At 40.3% G+C, this 25,139-nt stretch overlaps 1 protein-coding gene across 2 annotated transcripts in view; it reads right to left on the bottom strand.

Moving 5' to 3' along the window:
• LOC122554338 (nardilysin-like) overlaps positions 1-15,753 on the bottom strand; it is a 115,256-nt gene extending 99,503 nt beyond the window's left edge. Inside the window, exons 1-3 of one of the 2 annotated variants that reach the window (XM_043699204.2) lie at positions 15,235-15,753; positions 6,139-6,424; positions 401-482 (exon numbers count right to left, since the gene is read on the bottom strand). In XM_043699204.2, the coding sequence (XP_043555139.1) occupies positions 401-482; positions 6,139-6,424; positions 15,235-15,422 (556 nt within the window). In that variant the 5' untranslated portion in view covers positions 15,423-15,753. The remainder of the gene's footprint in view (positions 1-400; positions 483-6,138; positions 6,425-15,234) is intronic. The other variant, XM_043699203.2, reaches the window with a different exon arrangement.
• Between the last annotated feature and the right edge of the window lie 9,386 nt (positions 15,754-25,139).

The raw sequence follows: 25,139 nt of genomic DNA, 5'->3' as shown, positions 1-25,139 counted from the left end.
GTTATGTTGGCAACTTAAATTCTAAATGCTTTTACGAGAAGGTAGGAAAGATGTGCTTGTGAACAATGTACATGTAATTTTCAAATTTAATGAAAAATCCTTAGATGGAAACTCTAAATTCAAGCAAATTTCTTAAGTTACATTTATTTTAATTTCTTGGACATATCCTAAGATCGCTACAGATTGAAACATGTCTGAAGAATAATTTGTGCATAACTAATCTAAAATCAACTTATCAATGCAAATATTACACTAGAAACACCATGTTACATAGAACTTACCAGTATCCTACCCAAAGTCCTACATCAGAATTAACCATAATAGCATTACCACATTAATATAATGTGACGATACTTAGCCCAAAATATATTAATGTTTGATTATAAACAAGTTAACTCACTGTGTTCCAAAAAATGTGCCAGTCCTGGAAGATCATCAGGATCGCTAAAACTCCCAATTCCAACACAAAGAGCAGCTGCTGACTACAAAAATGAATGCCATTAGAAAATCATTGGTTGGAACAAAAAAGCATTTTCCCATTTTCTTCAGAATACAGCAGATAATTTCCTCCTAGGCATGTTACCGGAAAACAATTTAGCCAAGCATCGAGACCTTGCGATCTTGCCGGATAATTTGAAATTCAGATAATCGAATGCCAGATAATCGAGGTTCCTCTGTACTCCAACTCCTTGAAATAAGGGCCAACATTCCATTAGCCTTCCTAATTAACTGCTGCATATGTGTGCTAGCTTATTGCGTTTTGAGCACCTAAGTCTCAATATGTCACAGTTTTCTGCAAATTCACTCCATTCAAATAACACTGATTCCTGTGGAATCCCACTGGTCACAGATCATCAACTTGAAATATAATCCATTATCCCCACTCACTGTTTTCTACCCATTTGCCAATTCTCTATTCAAGCCAATAAACAACCACCAACGCCATAACTTCAGTCTTATGGCTGAATAATTTACAAGGTACTTAGTCTAACACTTTCCAGAAGTCTGGGGTGGGTCTTTTTTACTCTGAGGTCATTTATTACACCTGCCTCATTACCCATCATTAGATCCAAGAGAGACTGTTCCCTGGTTGGCTCCATGACATATTGCTCTAGAAATCTATCCTGATACACTCTATGAACCTGTCGTCATAACTACCTTTTCGATCTAGATTAACCTAATCAACATGAAGATTATACCTGTAGTTACTGCTCTATACTTCTGTTCCTATTTTGTTGATCTATACTCTTTCCTCCAGTGTGACCATTGTCCTCCCAACATCTTCTTTCTTTTGCTTTTTTTATTAAAAAAAAGCCTTTGCCCAAATGGACTCTACATCATCCAAGCCCAGCTCATCTCTCAGAACTGTCTTAATTTCGTACATTACTTACCGCAATTTTCCTTCCCTCCTGTCTTGCAAAAGGTCAAAAATGATTAAATGTTAAGTTCCCAGTGTTGATCTCTTTATAACTATGTCTGTGTAATGGCAATGAGATCATATCCATTTATGTCTATTTGTGCCAGCAGTTCTCTTACTTTATTTTGAACACTTCGTGAACTAAGATAAAAAGCCTTTAGGGTAGTCTTTTTGCAATTTTTTAAACACCCTAACTTTTCTTTGTATTGTGGCACTAATCGCCCCTTACCCCTGATTACCCCTTCTACTCTTGTTGCATTTTACTGTTCTTTCTTTTATTACTGTTTTTGTTTCTCTTTCCCTGCAGGGAGCAGTCGGAAGGAGGAACAGCAGCAGCACAGAATGAGTTTAAAACTCATTGAGCTCAGGGAGCGCAGCCTAGTCTGTGAGGAGCAGTTGGAAGGTGGAACAGCAATAGCAGCAGTACTGAGTGAGTATAAAACTACTGAGCTCGGGGTGCACAGACTAGTCTATGGGGAACAGTTGGAAGAAGGAACAGCAGCAGCACAGAGTGAATTTAAAACTCGCTGAGCTCAGGGAGCATGACCTCGTCTGCAGGAAGCAGTCAGAAGCAGAACAGCATGGAGTGAGCATAAAACTTACTGAGCTCAGGGAGCATAACATAGTATGCAGGGAACAGTCAGAGAAGCAGCAGCACAGGGTGGGTATAAAACTCACTGAGCTCGGGGAGCACGGCCTGGTCTGCAGGGAATGGTTGGAGAAGTAGCAGCATGGTGTGAGGAAAAACTCAGGGCTCACTGTAACTGTGAAAAATACTGGAGTGACGCCACAAGGAAGCTGTGACCTGATTGGCTGGTACGAAATCTACACTAAGTTTAAAAAAAAAGCAGAGAAGTATTAAGAAATTAATTCACTCATAAGTTTATATAAGATTAATAAAGTAACTAAGTAGAGATGGCTGGGCAGGTAATATTGTATAGGTGTATGATGTGGGAGCTGATAGTTCCCATTGCGAGCTGCAGTGACTACATTTGCAGCAAGTGTTGGCTGCTGGAGGAACTCCAGTTTAAAATTGATGATCAGGAATTTGAGCTTCAAACATTGCAGCATGTCCGGAAGGGGGAGAGGTACCTGGATGCTTTTGTTTCAGGAGGCGGTCTCACCTGGTAGATTAAGTACTTCAAAATTCAGTCAGTGATCAGGGCATGACTGCAAGTGAGGCAGGTAGGGAGATCCTCAACTCTTGACCTTGAGCAACAGATATGAGGTACTTGCTCCCTGTGTGGATAAGGAGAAGGGCTGCAGGCAGGATGAGCTAACTGATCAAAGCACCATGGCAAAGGAAGCCATTCAAGAGGTGGGAGCAAAAAGACAAGTAGTTACTTATAGGGGATTCTATAATTCCAGGGGAAAGAGAGTATCCTTTGTAAGCAGGATTGAGAGTCCCGCATGGTGTGTTGCCTGCCCAGTGCTGGACATCTCTGACCAGCTTGAAAGGATATTGGAGAAGGAGGGCGAGGATCCAGTTGTTGTGATCCACATTGGGACAAACAACATAGGCAAGGCTAGGAAGGGAATTACCTGTTTGGGTTTATGCCCGAAATGTCGATTCTCCTGCTCCTTGGATGCTGCCTGACCTGCTGCGCTTTTCCAGCAACACACTTTTCAGCTCTGATCTCCAGTATCTGCAGTCCTCACTTTCTCCTGTTTGGGGATTATCAAGCACTAGGAAGTAAATTTAGGCACAGTTCCTCAAAGGTTATAATCTCCAGATTACTACCAGAGGCACGTGCAAATTGGTTTAGGAGTAAGAAAATTAGGGAAGTAAACACGTGGCTAAGGGAGTGGTATGAGAAAGAGGGGTTCCATTTCATGGGGCATTGGCAACAGTTTTGGAACAGGAGGGATCTGTACCAAAGGGACAGTCTCTACCTGAACCAGTGTTCTAGCGAAAATGATAAATATAGTGGTAACTAGGGCTTTAAACTAGTGAGTTGGGTGGTGGGGGGGTGGGAGGAATGATTGGAAGTATGATGGTAAGTAAAAAGGAAAGCTGCAAGTTAGCATGAGTGCAGGAGTGTTTAACTATATGACAAACTATGAAAGAAATAAAAAGGAAGCTTAACTCAGAAATTATTATTATTGGAGATGTTGGAATTCATAAAGAGGATACAAAAACTAGCATAAGGGCACTTTACCAGAACGTTCACAGAATTCGTAGAGGGACCTAGGTGTCCTTCTGCATGAATCACAGAAGGTTGGTCTGCAGGTACAACAGGTAATTAATAAGGTAAATGGAATTTTGTCCTTCATTGCTAAAGGGATTGAGTTTAAAATTACTTCAGAAAGAATGTACTGGCATCAGAAGGGGTGCAGAGGAAGTTCATTCAGTTGATTCCAGTATTGAGGAGGTTATCTTATGAGGAGAGACAGAGTAGACGGGGATTATATTAATTGGAATTAAGAAGTATGAGAGGGTATCTTATAGAAACATATAAGATTATGAAGGGCATAGATAAGATAGAAGTAGAGAGGACGTTTCTACTTGCGCTTGAAACTAGGACAAGAAGGCATAGTCTCAAAATTAGGAGCAGATTTAGGACCGAATTGAGAAGGAACACCTTCATACTGAGGATTGTGAATCTCTGGAATTCGCTGCCTGTGAAGTGGTTGAGGCTTCCTCAGTAAATGTTTTTAAAGGTAAGATAGATAATTTTTTGAAGAGTAAAGGAATCAAGGGTTATGGTGTGTAAGTGCAGCTGATGTTACTGAATAGCGGAGCAGGCTTGAAGGGCCAGATGGCCACTCCTGCTCCTAGTTCTAATGTTCCCTCGCATCCTGCTTAGGTTCCCGGCTAGTCTAGTTTACATCTGTTCAAGGACACTAGCAAATACTAGCAGAACTGTAGGCTATTTGTATGATACACTTCAGCAAATCATCAAGGTTTCTTTAATAACACAATCAAACTTTCTGGTTTTGGTAAAGTCTAAAGAAAAGACTTAAGCCTTAAGGAAACATCAGCACCTCCAAGTCACACCCAGCATCCTGATTTCAAAACAAATTGCAAGTGCTTCAATCATTGGATCGAAGTCTTGTAACTCCCTATCTAACTTTAGGAGTATCTCCATTATAACAGCCTGTAGCAGTTCAAAATAAAAATTCATCACCACTTTCTCAATGAACAAATCTGGCAATTGCAGTAAAGTTGACCTTGTCAGCAGTGTCCTTTTTCCAAGAATGAATAATAAAAGACAAGACAACGTACAGGTTCAGCCAGGCCTATTTAAAAATGGTTTAGCCATTTATCACTAATATACATTCAAGTATATGGGTAGAGAAAAAACATGGAAATTAGCAGAGATGGCCTTATATTTGATTAACACAATAGGAATAGTGAGAACATGCGAGATGATATGTCAAGACGGCTGCAGTGAATACGGATTCCGGACCCAACAGGGAGGGACAAATTAAGGGTGATAGAAGGACAATGAATTCAAAGGAAAGAAAGTATGGTGAATTCAGGTGGAGTTTAAAAGATGGGAAGCTGCTTGACACAGAGACTGAGGGAATTGTGGTAAGAAATGTTTTAATAGTATTGGAGACAGCAGAAGAAACATTAGGATTTTAAATAGTCAAGTGGACAGGAACAAGGTGAAATGCAAAAATGGAGAAAGTATCAAAACATCGTGGAGAAGACCAAAAAGTCAATTGGTAATAAAAGCGACATTTCCATTGTAACTTTCTAGGCAAGGCAGATGTTCGAAGTTATAGTTAGACAGGAACACTTCATTCAGGGGAAAAGTGTCATCATAGTTTTGCATCAGAGCCATAATGGCAAAAAAAAACCATCCACAATAAGTTCATGGATGTCAAGTGTCTTGTCATAACGGACATACTGAATGGAGACATGATAGATATCAGCTGGCAAAGATTAACTGTCCACCTTGGATAGATTTACATTACAGGTTCACAGAGGGTGTAAAATAGTTTTCATTTTGCACCAATACTAATCTTGTGAAGAGTTAATGCACACCTCAGGCACATGCTGACACTGGAGTAGAGGGGAGTGCAGCTCTTCCCCTAAGAGTCTTAATCCACGTTGCTTCAATGACGGATCAGATTACAATTAAATGAGAACTGTTCTAGTGTAAAAATGCACTCTTACTTACAAATAGAAACAAACAAAATAAGGTCACCAACATCAATTTAAACAGAATGTAAAGGTAGAGTCACCATAGTCTTACCAGACCATAGGGCTGCTCTCTCATTAGAGAGGGATGACTGATGACGGTATAACCTGAAGGTCACCACGCCTCAGGCAAGGGGAGAGGTTGCAAAGGAGAATCCTTCATGGTAATCTCAGCCGGTGTGGGAATAGAACCCACGCTTTAGGTATCACTCAGTGTTGCAAACCACCTGTCCAGCCAACTGAGATAACCGACCCTTAAACGGGAAGTATATTCTAAAGAATTCATAGATAACCCTAAACGTTCCAGTTGAAATATTCATTCACACTTTAACTTCTCAGAGATACTCATTGCTGCGATGTTTTGAGTATTATAACTGCAAGTGCATATATTTCAACTGAGTTCTTCTCATGGCATCAAAATTCTCACCAACACTTCTTGCTGCCCATTAGATTGTAGCTGTACTATTGCTCCTCTTCATGGTCACTTATGTGATTTTTTAAAAAATTTAATTATATTAAAAAATTACAGAAAAGATTCATTGATTTAGTTCCACGCAAAATAAATGTTTACCTGCTTTTCGGAATTTTTTTTGCTTCCCGAACATGATCCAGCTAACTCTCCAAATTCATCATCATAATCCTCGAGATGTTCTTCTATAGATTCACCATCTGAGGGACTCTCAGAACTCCCATCATCATTGTCACTTTCCTCTTCTTCAGTCTGCATGACTGAATCAGACATTTCTTCCTCTTCTTCTTCTTCTTCATTTTCTTCCTCATCTTCTGCTTCATCACCTCCTCCAGTAGACATGTCAGAAATTAAAAGCGTGCTTAAACCATTTTCAAGTTTAATATACCTGAAATATAGTTTGAAAGTATACCTTAAACAAATCTTTCTCATATAAAAAAATCAGTATTTCATACCACAAGAGATAAAAGTGTAAACATTCCTTAAAATTTGGTTTTTGTTCTTAGCCACATTCCATTTCATAATTATACAGCAAATTTTCTTTGAATTCATATGCTGAGATTTTACCCTCATGCATATTCATGACCTTACATCTTTTTATGTTTAAATACTTAATGCTTTTTTGTGCTTTGGTCCACTTTGGTCAGTCTAGTGTTGGTGCTTGCAACCCAAGACTTCATCCCCACATCACCTCATCCACAGTAGGCTATAACTTTCTTTAGTAGTTCTATAAATTATATCCACTGTTATAGAACAAAGAACTGTGGATGCTGGAGATCTGAAACAAAAACATACAGTGCTGGAGAAAGCATCTATAGAGAGAGAAGCAGAGTAAATGGTGTGAGTCCAGTGACCCTTCATCAGAATTGATCTGCTGAGTTTCTCCAACATTTTCTGTTTTTACATTCACCATTAGTTATACTCCACTTGTTTTTTTAATTGTATTGATGATTTTGCAAGATAAGTTGCAAGCATCAACAGCAACACCACAACAAGGAAAAAGGGCCTCTAAGAGAACAAGAAAAGCAACTGAGTATCTACTTAACCAGATTGCAGGATTATAAATTAATGGTGCAGGGATTGAGACTAAATTGTAAATTAAAGGAATTACATTAAATATCAAATCAGGTATAGAAAAAAAAAGAGAAACAATTGGATGGGAGAAGAAGACAGAACAAAGGTAAATAGAAAATTTACCATTTAAACTTTATAAAATCTCAAAAAACTAAAACCTTTAAGAATGAAACCTTGGGTTTCTAATAGTTAATTTTCAATTCTAGAAAGGTCGACTGGAATAATTAACAGTGTCACTTCATTAAGAAGAGGATGGAGACTTGAAACTAAAATAGAAGCAAAATACTGCAGATGCTGAAAATCAAGTAAAAAGTTCAATTACTATCAGTAAAGAAGTAGTATTAGACAAACTAATGGGCTAAAGGCAGGTAAGTCCCCTACCTCAGGAAGGATATTATCAAGCTGGAGAGGGTTCAAAAATGATTTACCAGGATGTTGCCAGGTATGGAAGGTTTGAGTTATAAAGAAATGCTGGATAGACTGTGACATTTTTCACTGGAGCTTGGGAGGTTGAGAGGTGACCTTGAGAAAGTGTATACTGTATAAGCAGGTAAGGAAAGAGTTAAGTTATGAGTTTACTGAAACAAGAGGTTCAGCTGAGCATGACTCAGATCAGATAAGCACTTACAGTTAACAATGGAGTGCTGGAGGCAAGGGTAATGGCTTAACTAGGTGGAAAAGCATTCATTATATAGAGTCATTTAACAGGACGAGGTAGCATTCAGTATGTAACATCAAGGAGAAAGTGAGGACTGCAGATGCTGGAGATCAGAGCTGAAAATGTGTTGCTGGAAAAGCGCAGCAGGTCAGACAGCATCCAAGGAACAGGAGAATCGACGTTTCGGGCATAAGCCCTTCTTCAGGAATTCTTCAGTCTTCCTGAAGAATGCCCGAAATGTTGATTCTCCTGTTCCTTGGATGCTGTCTAACCTGCTGCGCTTTTCCAGCAACACATTTTCAGTATGTAACATCAGTTAACAAGGTGAGAAGTATTCATTATGTGAAGTCAGTTATTCATTGTGTAACTGCAGATAGCTTAATCTTTACTATTGATACTCACTGATTGTAACGGTCAATTAGTATGTCGCCTTATCTGGATGCTCCTCCCTGTAAAATGACTATATAGTTCATTAAGAAACTGCTGTTCCAGTGAACTCATATCTCTGTGCACACGGGTGATCATTCTCTCTCCCTCCAGAGCCCGGAATAAAGATGAAGGAGGTAAAACTATACTGAGTCTTTGAGCGTTTTGCTTTGACGGAGGGGGATGGTAGTTGTCTTTTCCCTAAGATGGGAAATTTCAAGACAAGGGGGCACAATTATAAGGTGAGGGGAGAGAGATTTTAAAAAAGACGGAGGCTTTTTTTTACACCGAGGATGGTTCACGCGTGGAATGAACTTCCTGAGTAAGTGGTGGACGTAGAGACAATTACAACGTTTAAAAGACATTTGGGTGGATGCACGAATACGAAAGATTTAGAGGAATATGGGCCAGAAGCAGGCAGGGGGGACTAGCTTAGTTTGGGATTATGTTTGGACCGAAGGGTCTATATTCATGCTGTATGATCTACTCTAAGTAGCTACAGATAGTGGATGTGGTCGTGAATGCACAGGCTTTAATTTTCCAAAAGTCTTTGGATTCTGGAAAAATACCATAGGATTGAAAAACTGCTAATGTGACACCTCTATTCAAAATGGGAGGGGAGCCAAAAACAGGAAATTATAGGTCAAGTAATTAGACTAGTATTGTAGAAAAAAAAAGTGTTGAATCAGTCATGAAAGAAGCAATAGCAACACATTTGGAAAATCATTCTAATCAAGGAGAGTCAGCATGGCCTAATGAAAAGGAAATCATGTCTGACAAATTTATTAGTTTTTTTTAAAAATTCCATTCAGAATGCATACAGGGGACCAGTATATGTGTTGCATTTTGACTTCCAGAAGGGGCTCAACAAGGTACCACATAAAAGTTTAAGTAATCAGTTAAGAGCCCACATTGTGGAAGTATATATTGGCTACAGATAAAGAATTGGCTACTGGGCAGAAAACAGTGGGGATAAGGGGTTCTTTTTCATGTTGGTGACCTTTAATCAGAGTAGTTCCACAGGGATCAGTTCTGGGGCCACAAATGTTTACAATACATATCAATGGTTTGGAGGAAGGAAGCGAATGTATTGTTGCCACATTTGCAAATGACAAAAAAATGTGGAAAGGCAAGTTGCAAATGGGTTGTAAAGAGTTTAGATAGAGATGTTGATAGTTTAAGAAAGTGGGCAAGGAGTTGGCAAATGGAGTATAATGTGGGAAGACACAAAGTTATTCGTTTTGGAATTCAAATCATGATATTTAAACAGTCTAACAACCAAAACTGAAATCAGACAAGTGCTTCAAATAACTTAGGAGCACACAGAGAGAGGGAGAACAGTATCAATTAAATGAATAAAACCTGCATAAATCTGCAATACAAAGTAACTTGGGGTGCTTATGCATCAAACATAGAAAGCTAGCACACAGGTGTCGCTTATAATCAGCAAGGCTTTTTAGATTAGATTAGATTACTTACAGTGTGCAAATAGGCCCTTCGGCCCAACAAGTCCACATCGACCCGCCGAAGCGTAACCCACCCATACCCCTACATTTACCCCTTTTAACCTAACACTACGGGCAATTTAGCATGGCCAATTCACCTGACCCGCACATCTTTGTGACTGTGGGAGGAAACCGGAGCACCCGGAGGAAACCCACGCAGATACGGGGAGAATGTGCAAACTCCACACAGTCAGTCGCCTGAGTCGGGAATTGAACCCAGGTCTCTGGCGCTGTGAGGCAGCAGTGCTAACCACTGTGCCACCGTGCCGCCCGCTAATGGAATGCTGGCCTTAATTTCAAGAGGTTTACAGTATGAGTAGCAAAATCTGACTGCAACTGTACAATGTGTGGTGAGATCACATCTGGAGTAGTGAGGTCAGTTTTGGTCACTTTATTTAAGGAAAGATATTATTTCATTGGAGGCATTTTAGAGAAGGTTTGCTAGGATAATCCCCAGTATGGCCAGACTGTCTTAATTGCAAAGCAGACCAGAGGGATCAAATAGCCTACTTTTGTTCCTATTTCTTAAGGTCTAACTCAAAATGTCAACTTTGTTTTGGTCTGTACAGATGATGCCAGGTCTGCTGAGAAGTGTTTTATTTCAAGTTTAGACCAGACAATGTGACTTAATTTTTTTGCTGCAAGTTTACATTATATCTACTCTGCAGGTACATTCACCATTCACAAGTCAAATGCTTTGAGTGGCATTGCATTCCTGAACCTGTAGGTGCTTTACTGAATGAATGCTGGAATGCAATAATTTAAATCCTCTCAACTTTTAACAAAACCAGAACGTGTCTGGTAGATTAGATTTACACCAACCTGACGTTCTTTTGCAAACAAACTTTCTGCGATTGTTGAGTGTTTTGCTAATCAGGGGACTGAATAGCACAGTTCATACTCACCAATTCAAATCATGATATTTAAACAGTCTAACATCCAAAACTGAAATCAGACAAGTGCTTCAAATAACTTAGGAGCACACAGAGAGAGTGACAAAGTGTCACTTCAATATGCTAGATCATTAAGGGTCTCGGTTAAACTATGCATTTCTAAAACGACAGAAACCTAAAATGTTAATTCTGTCAAATTTGTTCAAAAGATCAATCCATCCAACATAAACAAATTTTAAGTCCACAGTCAGAGAATTCTAGGCTGACAAACTGCTTGAGATTTGCTTACAGTTTGTAGCAACACTACAAGGATCTTAAATTTGTGGGGTTTTTTTCCATTTTCATTACATTATATCATTTCTGTGTTACATCTCAAGTCAAAACAAATTTAACAAAAGTTTTGAAGTTTAAGAAAACATATGATAATGCGGACCTATGACAATAATTTGGGAAGACAGCAGTATAACAATACTGGTCACATTCCTATACAAAGCTCTATAAAAGTATGACTCAAGTCAGTGGGGTAATTGCTTTTTAACTATTGAACACAGTTATATGAAGGAGTATCCTACTATAGGAACATTTTAAAGCATTCAGTAACAGCATAGATAATACAAAATCTATTGTATGTGGGAACATTGCAAGTGATGGAAATCTAAAATACTGAAAAGACTGGATGAAGATAGATAGGATAGTGATGGTGGCATTTGGTATGCTCGCCTTTATTGGTCAGGGCATTGAGTATAGGACTTAGGAGGTCGTGCTGCAGCTGTGCAAGACAATGGTTAGGCCACTTTTGGAATAGCATATTCTATTCTGGTCTCCCTGCTATAGGAAGGATGTTGTAAAACTTGAAAGGGTTCAGGAAAGATTTACAAGGGTGTTGCCAGGGTTAGCGGGTTCAAGTTATACAGAGGGGCTGAATAGGCTGGGAGACAAAAAAAACTGCAGATGCTGGAATCCAAAGTAGACAAACAGGAACTGAAAGAACACAGCAAGCCATGCAGTTTCAGGAGGTGGAGAAGTCATTGTTTCGGATATAACCCTTCTTCAGAAGGAGCTATTTTCCTTGCAGTGTCAGAGCTGAAGGGTGATCTTATAGAAGTTTAAAATTCTTGAGGGGCAAGGATAGGTTGAATAGATACAGTAATTTCCCTGGGATGGGGGAGTCCAAAATTAGAGGACACTGGTTTAAGATGAGAGGGGAAAGATTTAAAAGGGACCTAATGGGCAACTCTTTAACGCAAAGAGTGGTGCGTGTATGAAATGAGCTGCCAAAGGAAGTGCTGGAGGCTGGTACAATTATAACATTTAAAAGACATGGGATGGTTACATGAATAGGAAGGGTTTAGATGGATATGGGCCAGATGCTGACAAATGGGACTAGATTTATCTAGGATATCTGGTCAGCATGAATAAGTTGGACCAAAGGGTCTGTTTCTGTGCTGTACATCTCTATGACTCTATAAATGCTCAACATATCTGTGGAGAGAGGAGACCTAATGTGAACTCCCCAGATGCTACTAGACCTGCACTGATCAACTGCATTCCTTTCAAGTAATATGGTGACAAAATAATACACCAGATGAGTATGAAAGGCTTAAGTCTCAAAAATACAGGTGTATTACACTTACTAAGTGAAAAACAGCACTGTAACAGTATAAATTTATGTACTCACCTGGAGTAACTGCATTGTAACAATATGGCTGCATCAGAAAGCTCTAGGAATCAGATACAATAACAGCATAATTTTCTTTGCTAAATTAATTAGGTCAATTGGATTGTCAATCCTACAGTTGGTTTTACTGGTAGAGTATTAAAATTTTCAACCAAGGTAACATTTTTAAACTGATTTGAACCCTCATTCACTTCTTATCAGCTATTCTGATTATTAGTCGAAAAGTGAATCTTCATCCGTGTGAAGAGCTGATGCTCGAAACGTCAACTCTCCTGCACCTCGGATGCTGCCTCACCAGCTGTGCTTTTCCAGCACCACACTTTTTGACTTTAATCTCCAGCATCTGCAGTCCTCACTTTCTCCTATTCTGATTATTAGTTCAGTAATATAACCACTACACTGTTGTTCCTATATTCATGGGAGTCTGTGCCCAGGAATAATTTTCTCCAGTACTCTGTAGGCAAGGGGCTCCAAAGACTCGCAATTCTCAGAAGAAATTCCTCTTAATTTTAGACTTAAATTGGTGCCTCAATATTCTGAAACCGAGCTCTCTGGTCCTAGACTCTCCCACGAGGGGAGACATCTTTTCAGCATTTGTTAAGCATCTTAAGAATCCTATATGTTTCAGTTAGGTCACTTCATTCTACTAAATTGTAATGACTCCCAATCTGTTTAACCTTTGTTCATACGATAATCTCTAATTAAGTAATTTTGATGTGCAAATGTTGTACATATGTAAGAAACCAGAAGGGTCCAAAATAACATGATAAATCACCATATAATTTGTTTTGTTTGTGTTGCAGGAAAAATCGACATTTCGGGCAAAACCACTTCATCAGGAATAGAAGCAGGGTGCCTGCAGAGTGGAGAGATAAATGAGAGGGCGGGGGGGGGAGGGGGGGAGAAAATAGCATAGAGTACAATAGGTGAATGGAGGTGATAAGTCAGAGAGGAGGGTGGGGGAAGGTAGCAAAGAGTACAATGGGTGAATGGGGTGGGGATGAAGGTGACAAGTCAGAGAGGAGAGTGGAGTGGCTAAGTGGAAAGGAAGATAGGCAGGTAGGACAGGTCATGAGGGCAGTGTTGAGCTGGAAGGCTGGAGCTGGGATGAAGTGGAGGAAGGGGAAATGAGGAAACTGGTGAAATCCACATTGATGCCATGGGGTTGAAGTCTTCCGAGGTGGAAGATGAGGCGTTCTTCCTCCAGGCATCAGGTGGCGAGGGAGCGGCAGTGGAGGAGGCCCAGGACCTGCATGTCCTCGGCAGAGTGGGAGGGGGAGTTGAAATGTTGGGCTACAGGGCGGTGGGGTTGATTGGTGGGGGTGTCCAAGAGATGTTCCCTAAAGCGCTCTGCTAGGAGGCGTCCAGTCTCGCCAATGTAGAGGAGACACACAAACCAACAGCCACGCTCAGACAACAACTCACCAGAACGAAGGACCCGATACCCAACATGAGCAAGACGAATGTAGTGTACAGAATACCATGCAAGGATTGCACTAAACACTATATAGGACAAACAGGAAGACAGCTAACAATCTGCATACATGAACATCAACTCGCCACGAAACGACACGACCAGCTATCCTTAGTAGCCACACACGCAGACAACAAACAACATGAATTCGACTGGGACAACACTACTATCATAGGGCAAGCCAGACAGAGAACAGCCAGGGAATTCCTAGAGGCATGGCATTCATCCACAAACACATCGACCTGGACCCAATATACCAACCACTACAGCGGACAGCTGAAACTGACAACCGGAAGCAGCAGGGACAGACCACTATAAACACTGGAGGAAACATCAAAGAAACGCTTCGCAGGAGGCTCCCAAGCACTGATGATGTCGCCTAGCCAGGGGACGAAACGTTTGCAACAAAAACTTCCAGCTCGGCGAACAGAACCACAACAACGAGCACCCGAGCTACAAATCTTCGCACAAACTTTGAACACAGTACTCTTTTCGTACTGGTCTATCAGAGCTGCCATCTTCTTGTTTAGATGTCACTGTACTGAAAATTTAGGTTCAGTTATGTGCTCAAATCACTTGAACCCAAAAACATGTAAGAGAAGTATTACCATTGAGCCAGAATAGGTAATAAGGTGGCATAAGACTTTAGATGCTAAGTTCATATGAAACCACTGAGATCTATGTTTTAATTTAATTCATTTTTTTTAAATGTAAGCAACTTTAAGTAATTACTTTATGTAATCCATAATTTAAAATCATCAAAAGTGGACAATTGTGGGACATAGTTTATTACTGTCTGCGTATTCACTATGTAGATGTGTAATTCACATCCCATGCGTATAACATCCATGACTGTATATCATGAAGTAAGAAACAATATGCTGCAACAAGAACTACTTCTAAGCAAATAGTATCTAGACATTGCTGTTGAAGATATTGACCATGTTAGAAACACTACTTTTCAGAATAATTTCTTCTCAAAAGTATATCGTTGTATAAATCGCTATCCTGTCTCCAAATAATTTTATAACTGAAACCCCTCAAAACGTTCGACACTGCAATTATCAGCTATCTATTCCCCATCAAAATATTGTTACCAGTGAAAAGTGACCAACTTTCTACCTTGGCTGGAAGAACGGGTCCAATATAGCTACGTTTGCCTCTTCAGCATTCACAACATTTTTTGATTTCTTGAATTTGATACGTTCTTAATACGAGTTTTAAAAAGCTTCCTGAATGTATTCTACTCTTAACAAAAGTCAGATCAGCAACTTACTCCCAGATCATCGGTTTTTTTCAAAATGAGAAAACATTTCCGTGGGAGCAGCTTTCCTGGGAAAGGTGGCAGTCCCATCTCTGGATTACATTGTAGCTTATCCATTCCCAGCACGAATGGATAAGGACACAAGTCGTTCTTCTGGCGTTTTTTTATAACTCCAGAAGCTGGAGTAGGCTGTCTACGGGAAGAGTGTTGTTCAGGCTGTTTTTACCTGTACTCTTTGGGGTCGTTGGGAGATTTGACAATGCCCGGATCGCCGCGATTCTTCTCGGGATTAAACTCCTCCCCCTGTCCCTGCTCCTGCTCCGAAGTGTCCACTGCTGCTGTCGCCGCCGTACCAGAATCTACATTCTGACCTTTTTCTCTAATCGACGATTTAGACTTGTTCCTCACAGGCATGGCCAGGTGCCGCCAAACAGCCCGGGGAGGCGAGAGGCACGACGCGGCCGATCCGGCTAACGCGAGCTGCGGGCACCGGCTGCTGCTGCTGCTGCTGCCGCCGCGGCCACCAGCTGAAGGCCTCGACCACCACGCCGCCCAGCCCGTTAACCTTGAAAACAGTTTAAATGCTGCAACAGACCGTTTATAAAACGTAATCAGGCCCGTCGTAATGTGAATAAATAAACAAACAAAGCCCTGCCCGGGTCACCTAGTAAATGAATAGGTATTGCGTCCTGACCCCTTGGCTATAAGGTGGTATCTAATTGGAGCACTGAGCCACTTGACACTCAGCCTCGAAAGGAAACCAGCAAACCGTTCGCACCGTTCTACCAAGCCGGCTAGTTCCCGTGGGCGGGACCAGGCACTGATAGCTCCGCCCCCTTCATCCCAATCGGTCGTTTTGCCCCGAGTCACGTGTTTGTATGGTTCAGCTGCATGTCAATCATCGGTCTCGGGCTATCATGCTTGGTTGTGAAGCTGCTGCTTGGTGACACATTGTTGACTCGCCGCCAGAGGAAGCCCCCAGTGGTTGCACGAACAGAGAGTGCAATCGCTGCAATTCCTCCCTTCCGTCCGCCAATACACTCGATCAAACTTCCTCTCATTTTACTACTCTCACCCGGAACTCTTGTCATTTGCCTCCTACACTGTTCCAGTGAAACTCGAATTAGGATGGAAGAACAGCATCCATCAGGCACGTGGGAAGTCAATAATCTCAAATTATAAATCTGCCTTTTTTTTGTTTTTAGATTGCAATTGTTAATGATTTTGCTTCTCTAGTTTACACAAATAGATTTTTTTAACCAACGATACAATTGCAAGCTATCAGTTGCTAAAGAAGTTCAATTTCCTTCTTGAGCCATAAATTGACTTTCACTCTTAACATTATAAATTAATAGAAGTCATAACTCTTGGCATTATTCAACCTGCTTTAATTCTTACGATGTTTAAGTGTTCCTGTGTCTATTTTACTCGTATTGTTCAAATGTTGCCTCTTGCGCAAAGGTGACCAAGCGAAGAGATTGGTAAAAGGATGGAGCAAGAAAGGAAGGTGAATTCCAAAATATAATGTGACAAGTATTTGAATACTCTGAAAGGGGTAAACACCTTAATAGTTGGCACATCTCTTAACTTCTACATACTTTGTTCAGCAAGCCTTGGCTTTGACTTAGATAGAGTCATACAGCATGGAAACGTACCTTCAATCCAACTTATCCATGCTAACCAGGTTTCCCAAACTAAATTAGTCCCATTTGCCTGTGTTTGGCCCATATCTCTCTAAACTTTTCATGTAGTGTCCAAATCCATAACTCAGCAATTAATATTTTAGCACTCTGGTATTAATCAAAAATACCAGATTAGAACCTTTCAAACATCACTGTTTATTTAAGATGGATACCAATTCTACTCAATGCCCAAAGTCGTAGGAGTGAATCCCACTATAGAAGGATTGCCATCTGGGTTAACAGAAGCAATGCTGCCTTAGATGTCCTGAACTTTAGGATGGATTATACAATTGTAAGTTTAAGTTTTAAGTTGGTTTAAGTTTTTTACAGCATGTTGAAAACAGATTTATATTACATATTTGGTGTGATTTATATTTGCTCTCAGGATCTGAGTAATATCACATTTGATATGTCCTCAGGTTTTGGGCAATTCTAGAAACTCTGTTTTAATGGCTTGAAGGTAGTAGAAAGAGGGTGGTGGTAGAGGGTTGCTTTTCAGACTGGAGGCCTGGAGGAGTGCCACAAGCATCAGTGTGGGTCCACTACCTTTTCTCATTTATATAAATGATTTGGGTATGAACATAGTTAAGTTTGCAGATGACACCAAAATTAGAGGTGTAGTTGATAGCAAAGAAGGTTACCTCACAGTACAATGGAATCTTGATCAGATGGCCAATGGGCTGAGGAGTGACAGATGGAGTTTAATTTAGATAAATGCGAGGTGCTGCATTTTGGAAAAGCAAATCAGAGTGGGACTTATACACTTAATGGTAAGGTCTTAAGGAGTGTTGCTGAACAAAGAGATTTTGGCCTGCAGGTTCACAGTTCCTTGAAAGTAGAGTCGCAGGTAGATAGGATAGTGAAGAAGGCGTTTGGTATGCTTTTCTTTATTGGTCAGAGTATTGAGTATAGGAGTTGGGAGGTCATTTGGCACCTGTACAGGACATTGGTTAGGCCACTTTCAGAATATTGCATGCAGTACTGGTCTCCTTCCAACCAGAAGGATGTTGTGAAACTTGAAAGGGTTCAGAAAAGATTTACAAAGATGTTGCCAGGTTTGGAGGATTTGAGGTATGGGGAAAGGCTGAATAGGTTGGGGCTGTTTTCCCTGGAGTGCGGAGGCTGAGAAGTGACTTTATAGAGGTTTATAAAATCATGAGGGGCATGGATAGGATAAATAAACAAAGTATTTTCCCTGGGGTAGGTGAGTCCAGAACTCGAGGGCATAAGTTAGGGTGAGAGGGGAAAGATATAAAAGGGACATGCAAAGGGTTGCACATGTATGGAATGAGCTGCCAGAGGAAGTGCTGGAGACTGGTACAATTGCAGCATTTAAAAGTCATCTGGATGTGTATATGAACAAGAAGGGTTTAGAGGGATATGGGCCAAGTGCTGGCAAATTGGACTAGATTAGATTGGGATATCTGGTCAGCATGGACGAGTTGGACCGAAGGTTCTGTTTCTGTGCTGTATTTCTCTATGACTCTATATGCCTTCTTAAACCTCTGGAGTCCTTTCAGTAATAATGCTCCAACTATGAGTTCAATAAGATAGTTAGTCATAGCTCACAGAGAGCTGTCTCCATTAGAGAAATACATATTGATCATATGCAGTTTGACAACCATTATTCCACAAGTGATCACTCACCATTGCAGAGCTCAGAGTAGAGCATTTGTTTAAGGTGTTTGTATTGGGCGTGGACAAAGTGACAGCTTTTTGCATGTGACCAGTGGCTTGATACTGGGGATATTGGCCTGGGAAAGCACGCTTACATCTATCCTCTAATGGATTTGCAGGATTTTGCAAAGGCAGCGCTGGTGATAACTCTCAAGGGATTTGCAGCATCTACTGTACATTCTCCATGTTTCTGATGCATACAGGAGGTTGAGGACCATGGTTGCTCTGTAGACCATGAGTTCATTGCTAGGTTTCAGTCTTGGAGTTCAAACACTCTGCTCCTCAGTGTCTGAAGGCTGTATCGGCACTTTGGAGTCAATGTTGGATTGCATCAATATCTGCTCACACCAAAAGGAGCTGAAAATGTGTTGCTGGAAAAGCGCAGCAGGTCAGGCAGCATCCAAGGAACAGGAGAATTGACTTTTCGAGCATAAGCCCTTCTTCAGGAATTCCTGTTCCTTGGATGCTGCCTGACCTGCTGCGCTTTTCCAGCAACACATTTTCAGCTCTGATCTCCAGCATCTGCAGTCCTCACTTTCTCCTCACACCAAAAGGAAGCTCCCAAGGTATAGGAAATGACCTATGTTTTCCAGGGGCTCACCATAGATTTTGAAAGTCAGATGCCAGTGCTTTGTGGCAGGAGTAGGCTGATAGGGAACCATCATTTTCCAGATATTTATTCTGAGGCCTATTCTCTTATATGCCTTGGTGGATGTGTTGACAACAGTTTGTAGCTCGTCATCTGTATGTGTACACGCATGTGTCATCTGTATACTGCAGCTTGATGACAGAAGTTGGGGTGGTCTTAGTTATGGCTTGAAGTCATTGAAGATTGTACTGTTTTCCACTTATCATCTAGGTTAGCTCCACCCAAGCAGGAGCTTCATAGAGATGGAGCGGAGTGTTGCAGCGAGAAAGTTGGAGAATAGTGTTATGTAGCATAGGGCTCCCTAAACAAGTATTTTACTAAGATATCTGCAATGGTCAGCCATCATTCGAGGGCAGAGAAAACACCAGTCACTTTGAACCTCACTGAGTAGAGCATATGGAGGCCAAGAGCGAGCATAAGAAACAGCATGCAGGATTCAAACCAAACATTGCCATACCAAAAACCACCTTCCCCATCTCCAGCAGAGTCTGCAGCTCCAAGATTGAACAGTTTTGCCGTTGCAGAACCCATCTCTCCTAGATTGAAGCAAGTCATCCTTGAACCTGAGAGACTGTCAAAGAAGAAAGAAAATTCCACTTGGGGATAAGGTCAGAAGGCACGACTCTATGAATTACCACAGCCCATATAGAGATTGAACTTGCACCATTGGTATAATACTGTACCATTCTCTAGCCCTCTAACCAAATGAAGTAATCAGTCCCCCCTGTTCAGTGAGGGATTCAAAGATAATAATGAAACATTAACAATGATATATGACTAGGATGGACATTTCAAAACAATGCTATTCCTATGATATTCCTGCAGTTGCCCTTGCTGTTGGAGGTTGTAATGAAGAAAGAAATGCCTGAAAACTATGCACATACATGTAATTCATTTAGCCTAATTTATTTTTCAGTAAGAATTGTCCAGTTGGGAGGGGGCATGTTAGTATCCATTATTGTAAGCTGCATTATTTCGACCTGTTGAATTCCAACAATACTGCTATGCATGTTTGAAGTTTCCCAAAGCTTTACACAACCAACCTGAACCCATATTATATGGACTAGGCTTGTATGTGTTGGGCAAACAAAAGTTTCCTAAGCTTTTACTCTAACTTATTTTTTGTATTTACTTTAACTTATATTCTGACAAAGACTCATTACAGTTTTTGCTACTCCAAATTGTGTTTTTGTTCACATCATATCTACAGTCTTTCCCCAGCTTCGAAAAGCTCTAAAGTTATGACTTAATCGATACTTTTCAAGTTATTTTGTCTTCTGTTTATGTTTTTGGTGTGCTCTGCAGTACCTTAACTAAAAAAAGGCATTTTCTCCTTTCTTTGTTCTCAGAAATCTTGTATCTTTTACAAGTTATAAGATGTACTCTCACGAAGTTTAAACATTCTGTTTTTTGTTCATACAATTTCAGTCTTTCTCCTTGTCTTCATAATATCCATTCCTATACTCATTATATTTCTCCTCTAATATGGCCATTCAGGTACCTGACTCTCCATGTCTATCTGGGAGGAGAAAGTGAGGACTGCAGATGCTGGAGATCAGAGCTGAAAAATGTGTTGCTGGAAAAGCGCAGCAGGTCAGGCAGCATCAAAGAAGCAGAAGAATCGAAGTTTCAGGCATAAGCCCTTCTTCAGGCTTATGCCCGAAACGTCGATCCTCCTGCTTCTTTGATGCTCCTCCAGAAGGGCTTATGCCCGAAACGTCGATTCTCCTGCTTCTTTGATGCTGCCTGATCTGCTGCGCTTTTCCAGCAACACATTTTTCATCTCCTTGTCTATCTGTCAATTAACTTTTTGTCTTTTTTCTTTCTAAGCTTTCTACCATTGTTTCTCTTTTTTTTTTGGCTGTCCAATTTCAGTGTTAACTTACATTACAGAATGCAATAAAGGTGTACCAACAAAAATAAGACAACACTTGTTTCTCCCCAGTACTCCCGACATTCATCGACTGGCAATGTTGCAAATTTAAAAATATCTTGGGCATCAGATAAATGCCATGAACATTTTTTTGAACAATTATCAAACTACTAGAATGATTCTCCAAATGCACAAAGTTAAAAATCACACAACACCAGGTTATAGTCCAACAGGTTTAATTGGAAGCACACTAGCTTTCGGAGTGTCGCTCCTTCATCAGGTGATAGTGGAGGGCTCAATCCTAACACAGAATTTATAGCAAAAATTTACAGTGTGATGTAACTGAAATTATACATTGAAAAATTGATGTTAAGTCTTTCATCTGTTTGAATACCATGATAGTTTCACTTCTTTCATGTGTAAATCACAAAACCTTTTTTTTAAAAGTTGCATTCTCAGGTTAGCTGTTAACAATGGGTGATAGCTAGACAATATGTTAAAGGTGTTAGCCCCCTGTGTTCTCTGTCTATGCCATGATGTTTAGATTGATTCTAAACTAAAAAGTGAGATAACGGAGTTTTACATGAATTCATGCAATTTTTGAGCAAAGTACAATGTAACCCCACAAAATATGTGTGTGCAGGTGGGTCTTTGTCTGTGTGTGTGTCTGTCTGGGTTGGGGGTTGTGAGTGTGAGAAAGTGTATGTGTGTAATCTGTGTAGAGTGTCTCAAGTCTGTAAGGCGGTGCATGTGGGAGTGTGGGTGTCTGTGTGTGCGTCTGTGTATATGTGTGTCTGTGTGTATAGGAGTGCGTGTGTGTGTGTGTCTGTGTGTACACACCCCAGTCCAACAACGGCATCTCCAAATCATGTCTCCAAATGTATGCAGCTGATTCACTTCCATCTTTCTTTGTGGTCTTGTGAAAATGAACTTTCCCCCTATTTTATCATTTTATTTTCAATTTATAGTTCTCACTGTACTCCAAATTGTCACACATTCATTTTAAATTTTATGGTAAGAATTATGTAATTCATTTATACAGTTAACTTTCTGTTGTTCCCTTGGCAACTAAAGCAATTTAAATGATAATGGCAAGGAAAAATGAAACTTAGGTAAATGCATTACAAAATGTTCCCTGTATGCCAATAGTTTAGACGATAGCATAAAATTACAAAGGGATATTGATAGACTAAGTGAATAGGCAAAATTGTGGCAGATGGAGTTCAATGTAAGCTAGTGTGAGGTTATCCATTTTGAACTGAAAAAGGATAGATCAGGGTACTTTCTAGATAGTATGAAGTTAAATACAGTGGATGTCAAAACAAACTTGGGAGATTCGGGTGCATAAATGTTTAGAATTCCATGAACAGGGGCAGAAAATAACCAAGAAGAAGGATGAAATGCTGGCTTATATATCATTTTACTGCTGATTGGTAGACTGATGGATGGTAATAGGTAGATTTGTCCTGCCTTTTATGGGATGGATGCCAGTATTGGAACATTTTGGCGAGGTGGTTTTGGAACATAATTCTTCAATAAAGCAGCTAGGATGTTATCAGAACCCATTGCCTTTTCAGAATCCTTAGCCTTTAATGTGAATTGAGTTGGCTGAAGTCTGGCATGCTGTGATGTTGGGAATCTCAGGAAATGACCAAGATTCTCCATCCAGAGAAACAAACTGGCTGAACATTGGTTTAGAGCAAAACTTTTTTTAAACCTGAGGCACTGCTGTCGGATTTCTCATGAGAAATGCTGATTTGACATGAAGATGAATCCCAGTATTCTAGTTTTCTTCCTTCAGTACAGAAGTCTTGCAGTAGATTTCTGAGACATGTCCCTGGGGCTGCAACATTGCTTCGAGCAAGAAGCAAGTACCAATTGAATGCACACCTGCCAACAGATTCTTTCTTAAAAATATTCACAAACCATAGACAGTTCAGATGTTTCTACTGTTGTATTTCACAGTGGAAAGTGTTTTTATCAATAAAACGTTCAATTATGTGTCGAATGGGAATGGAATAACCCAGTGAGCAACTGACAGTGAACAGTATAACAAAGGTTTAACTTGATACTGGCAGCACACCTTTTCCCGCTTATCTGAAACTAACTAATAAGAAATTGGTGGATCCCAGAAGACAAAGTTATATCCCTTTCCACCTCAAGCTAGAAACATAGTTGTGAGTCAGTATTCACTTAAGTAGTGATGTCGCTTCTATCTGTTGTTTTGGTCGTGGTTTGCTGGTTCAATTATGATTCAAAAAATGAATTACTTAAATTTACTGACATTGCCTCTCACCATCCAGAAACAAATACCGTTTTGAAGGTGATAATTTGGAAGGGAGCAATGCAGATAGGCGAAGGAGCTCAATCATAGATAACAAACTAGATAAGGTCAGGCAACAGTCTCTAATTAATGTCATATGAATAAATATTTGCAGGGACCCAGAGGAATGAATCAGCAGTCAATGTATGTGGAGGGAGTTTCCTGCCTTTGTATTGGAACTGTCAGGTCATCATTTTCTCTGGATGAAGTTTAAAGAATAGTTGGAAAAACAACATGTCTTTCTCAGCTCAAAAATGCCATTGATAACTGAGGCAGCATGAGATCAACCTATTTTATCAGATTATGTGTATTGGATGCAAATGAGAACGGTATGCCAAATATTCTTTCATGACTTGGCACTGCCTGGTGTTGTGTGATTTTTAACTTTGTACACCCCAGTCCAACACCGGCATCTCCAGATCAGAATTAAACTGTTGTATCCCCAGCAGAATGGGGATAATTTTATATATGGAAAGGTAATTGCAGTCATAGCATTGCCAGTAGATGGAGATGAAGGATTGTATTTTTACTTGTAAGAATTGATAATTCAGACTTAAAATAATCCATCAGACAAGCTTTGCTTTTCATTGAGTTGTTTTTTTAAATAAATTAACTTTGTTATCAAAGCAGATTTCTAGTCTCAATCAGTATTATCTCTCGGCAGGTTGATAGCAAAACCTAAGACCATTTAAAAACCTAAGCCCTGTCATAATAATTTTCTGTCTCCAGCAAACAAGGACTGATGTATTAATATATATATACCTTCTAGCACAAGTAGGCCAGACCCTAGGCCTGATTGATAATCCTACATTGGTTGTTAGCATAATTTTTCAGATACAGGATTATTTAGCAAATGCTGTCCATTTACAGAATCGCATCTAATGTTTGACTCTGAGTTGTGAGTTTGCAAGTGCAGGATGTAGGACCTCTATACCTAGCAAACTAGCTTTGATATTCATTTACCACATTATTAATTGTATTCTTTGTTTTGGCTTGTTGACTGTATCCTTTTAGTGGCAAGCACTGCTCATTTTGCTGTTAATTAAGCTTCAAAAAATGTGCATTTTTCAGCAATACTCAAATTCAAGTGTTCTTTTCTCATGCTCTTCTTTTTTCATTCTCTACTCTTTCCACAAAACTTTTTATTGTTTTTCTCTTTCCATTTTTAATTTCTTCTCTTTCATTTAAAAAACAATTATTTCTCCCTCTGTTAGGAGGTCCATAAAACACTCCAGCAGTGTGACTGGCCCTTTGTATTCCCAAGGTATACCCACAAAGCCTCATTGAAAGACCCTTCCAAGATAGAAACCCTGCCACTTACTGCAGTAACTGACATTTTGATGAATAACACGACACTACGTCCACTTTTACAATTTCCCCTAACAGTCGATACACCAGAATGTTGAATTGTCAGTCCTGTCCCTTCCTCACCCATGTCTCTATCATGGCAACAAAAATCACAATTCCATGTGTCAACCAATGTCCTTAACTCATTGGTCTTACTGAGAATAGGCAGCATTAAAGGGGAAGCAATCCAGCCCCACCTCACTAAAAATTTACCATGGCTGAACTCTCACTGCCTTGGTCTCTTTACTAAAGTGTGCTGTGTCTCCATTGTACTAACACTCTGTGACACTTCTCCTTACCAAATTAGTTTAAATTCCTCCCAACAGCTCTAGCAACCCACCCGTCAGGATATTGGTTCCATTTTGGTCCTGATTGGAGAGATCCCACCTCCCCTAGAGATGGTCCCAGTGATTCAGGAATATTACCCCTGCCTCCTGCACCAACTCTTGAGCCACATGTTTAGCTTCAGTGGTTAGCACTGCTGCCTCACAGCGCCAGAGACCCGGGTTCAATTCCCGCCTCAGGCGACTCTCTGTATGGAGTTTGCACATTCTCCCCGTGTCTGCGTGGGTTTCCTCCG

The sequence above is a fragment of the Chiloscyllium plagiosum genome, unplaced genomic scaffold (genome assembly GCF_037043375.1).
Source record: "Chiloscyllium plagiosum isolate Xiang-an unplaced genomic scaffold, Cpla_swu_hap1 HiC_scaffold_9, whole genome shotgun sequence".
Classification (NCBI taxonomy): domain Eukaryota; kingdom Metazoa; phylum Chordata; class Chondrichthyes; order Orectolobiformes; family Hemiscylliidae; genus Chiloscyllium; species Chiloscyllium plagiosum.
This window is presented reverse-complemented; position numbering and strand designations above follow the sequence as displayed.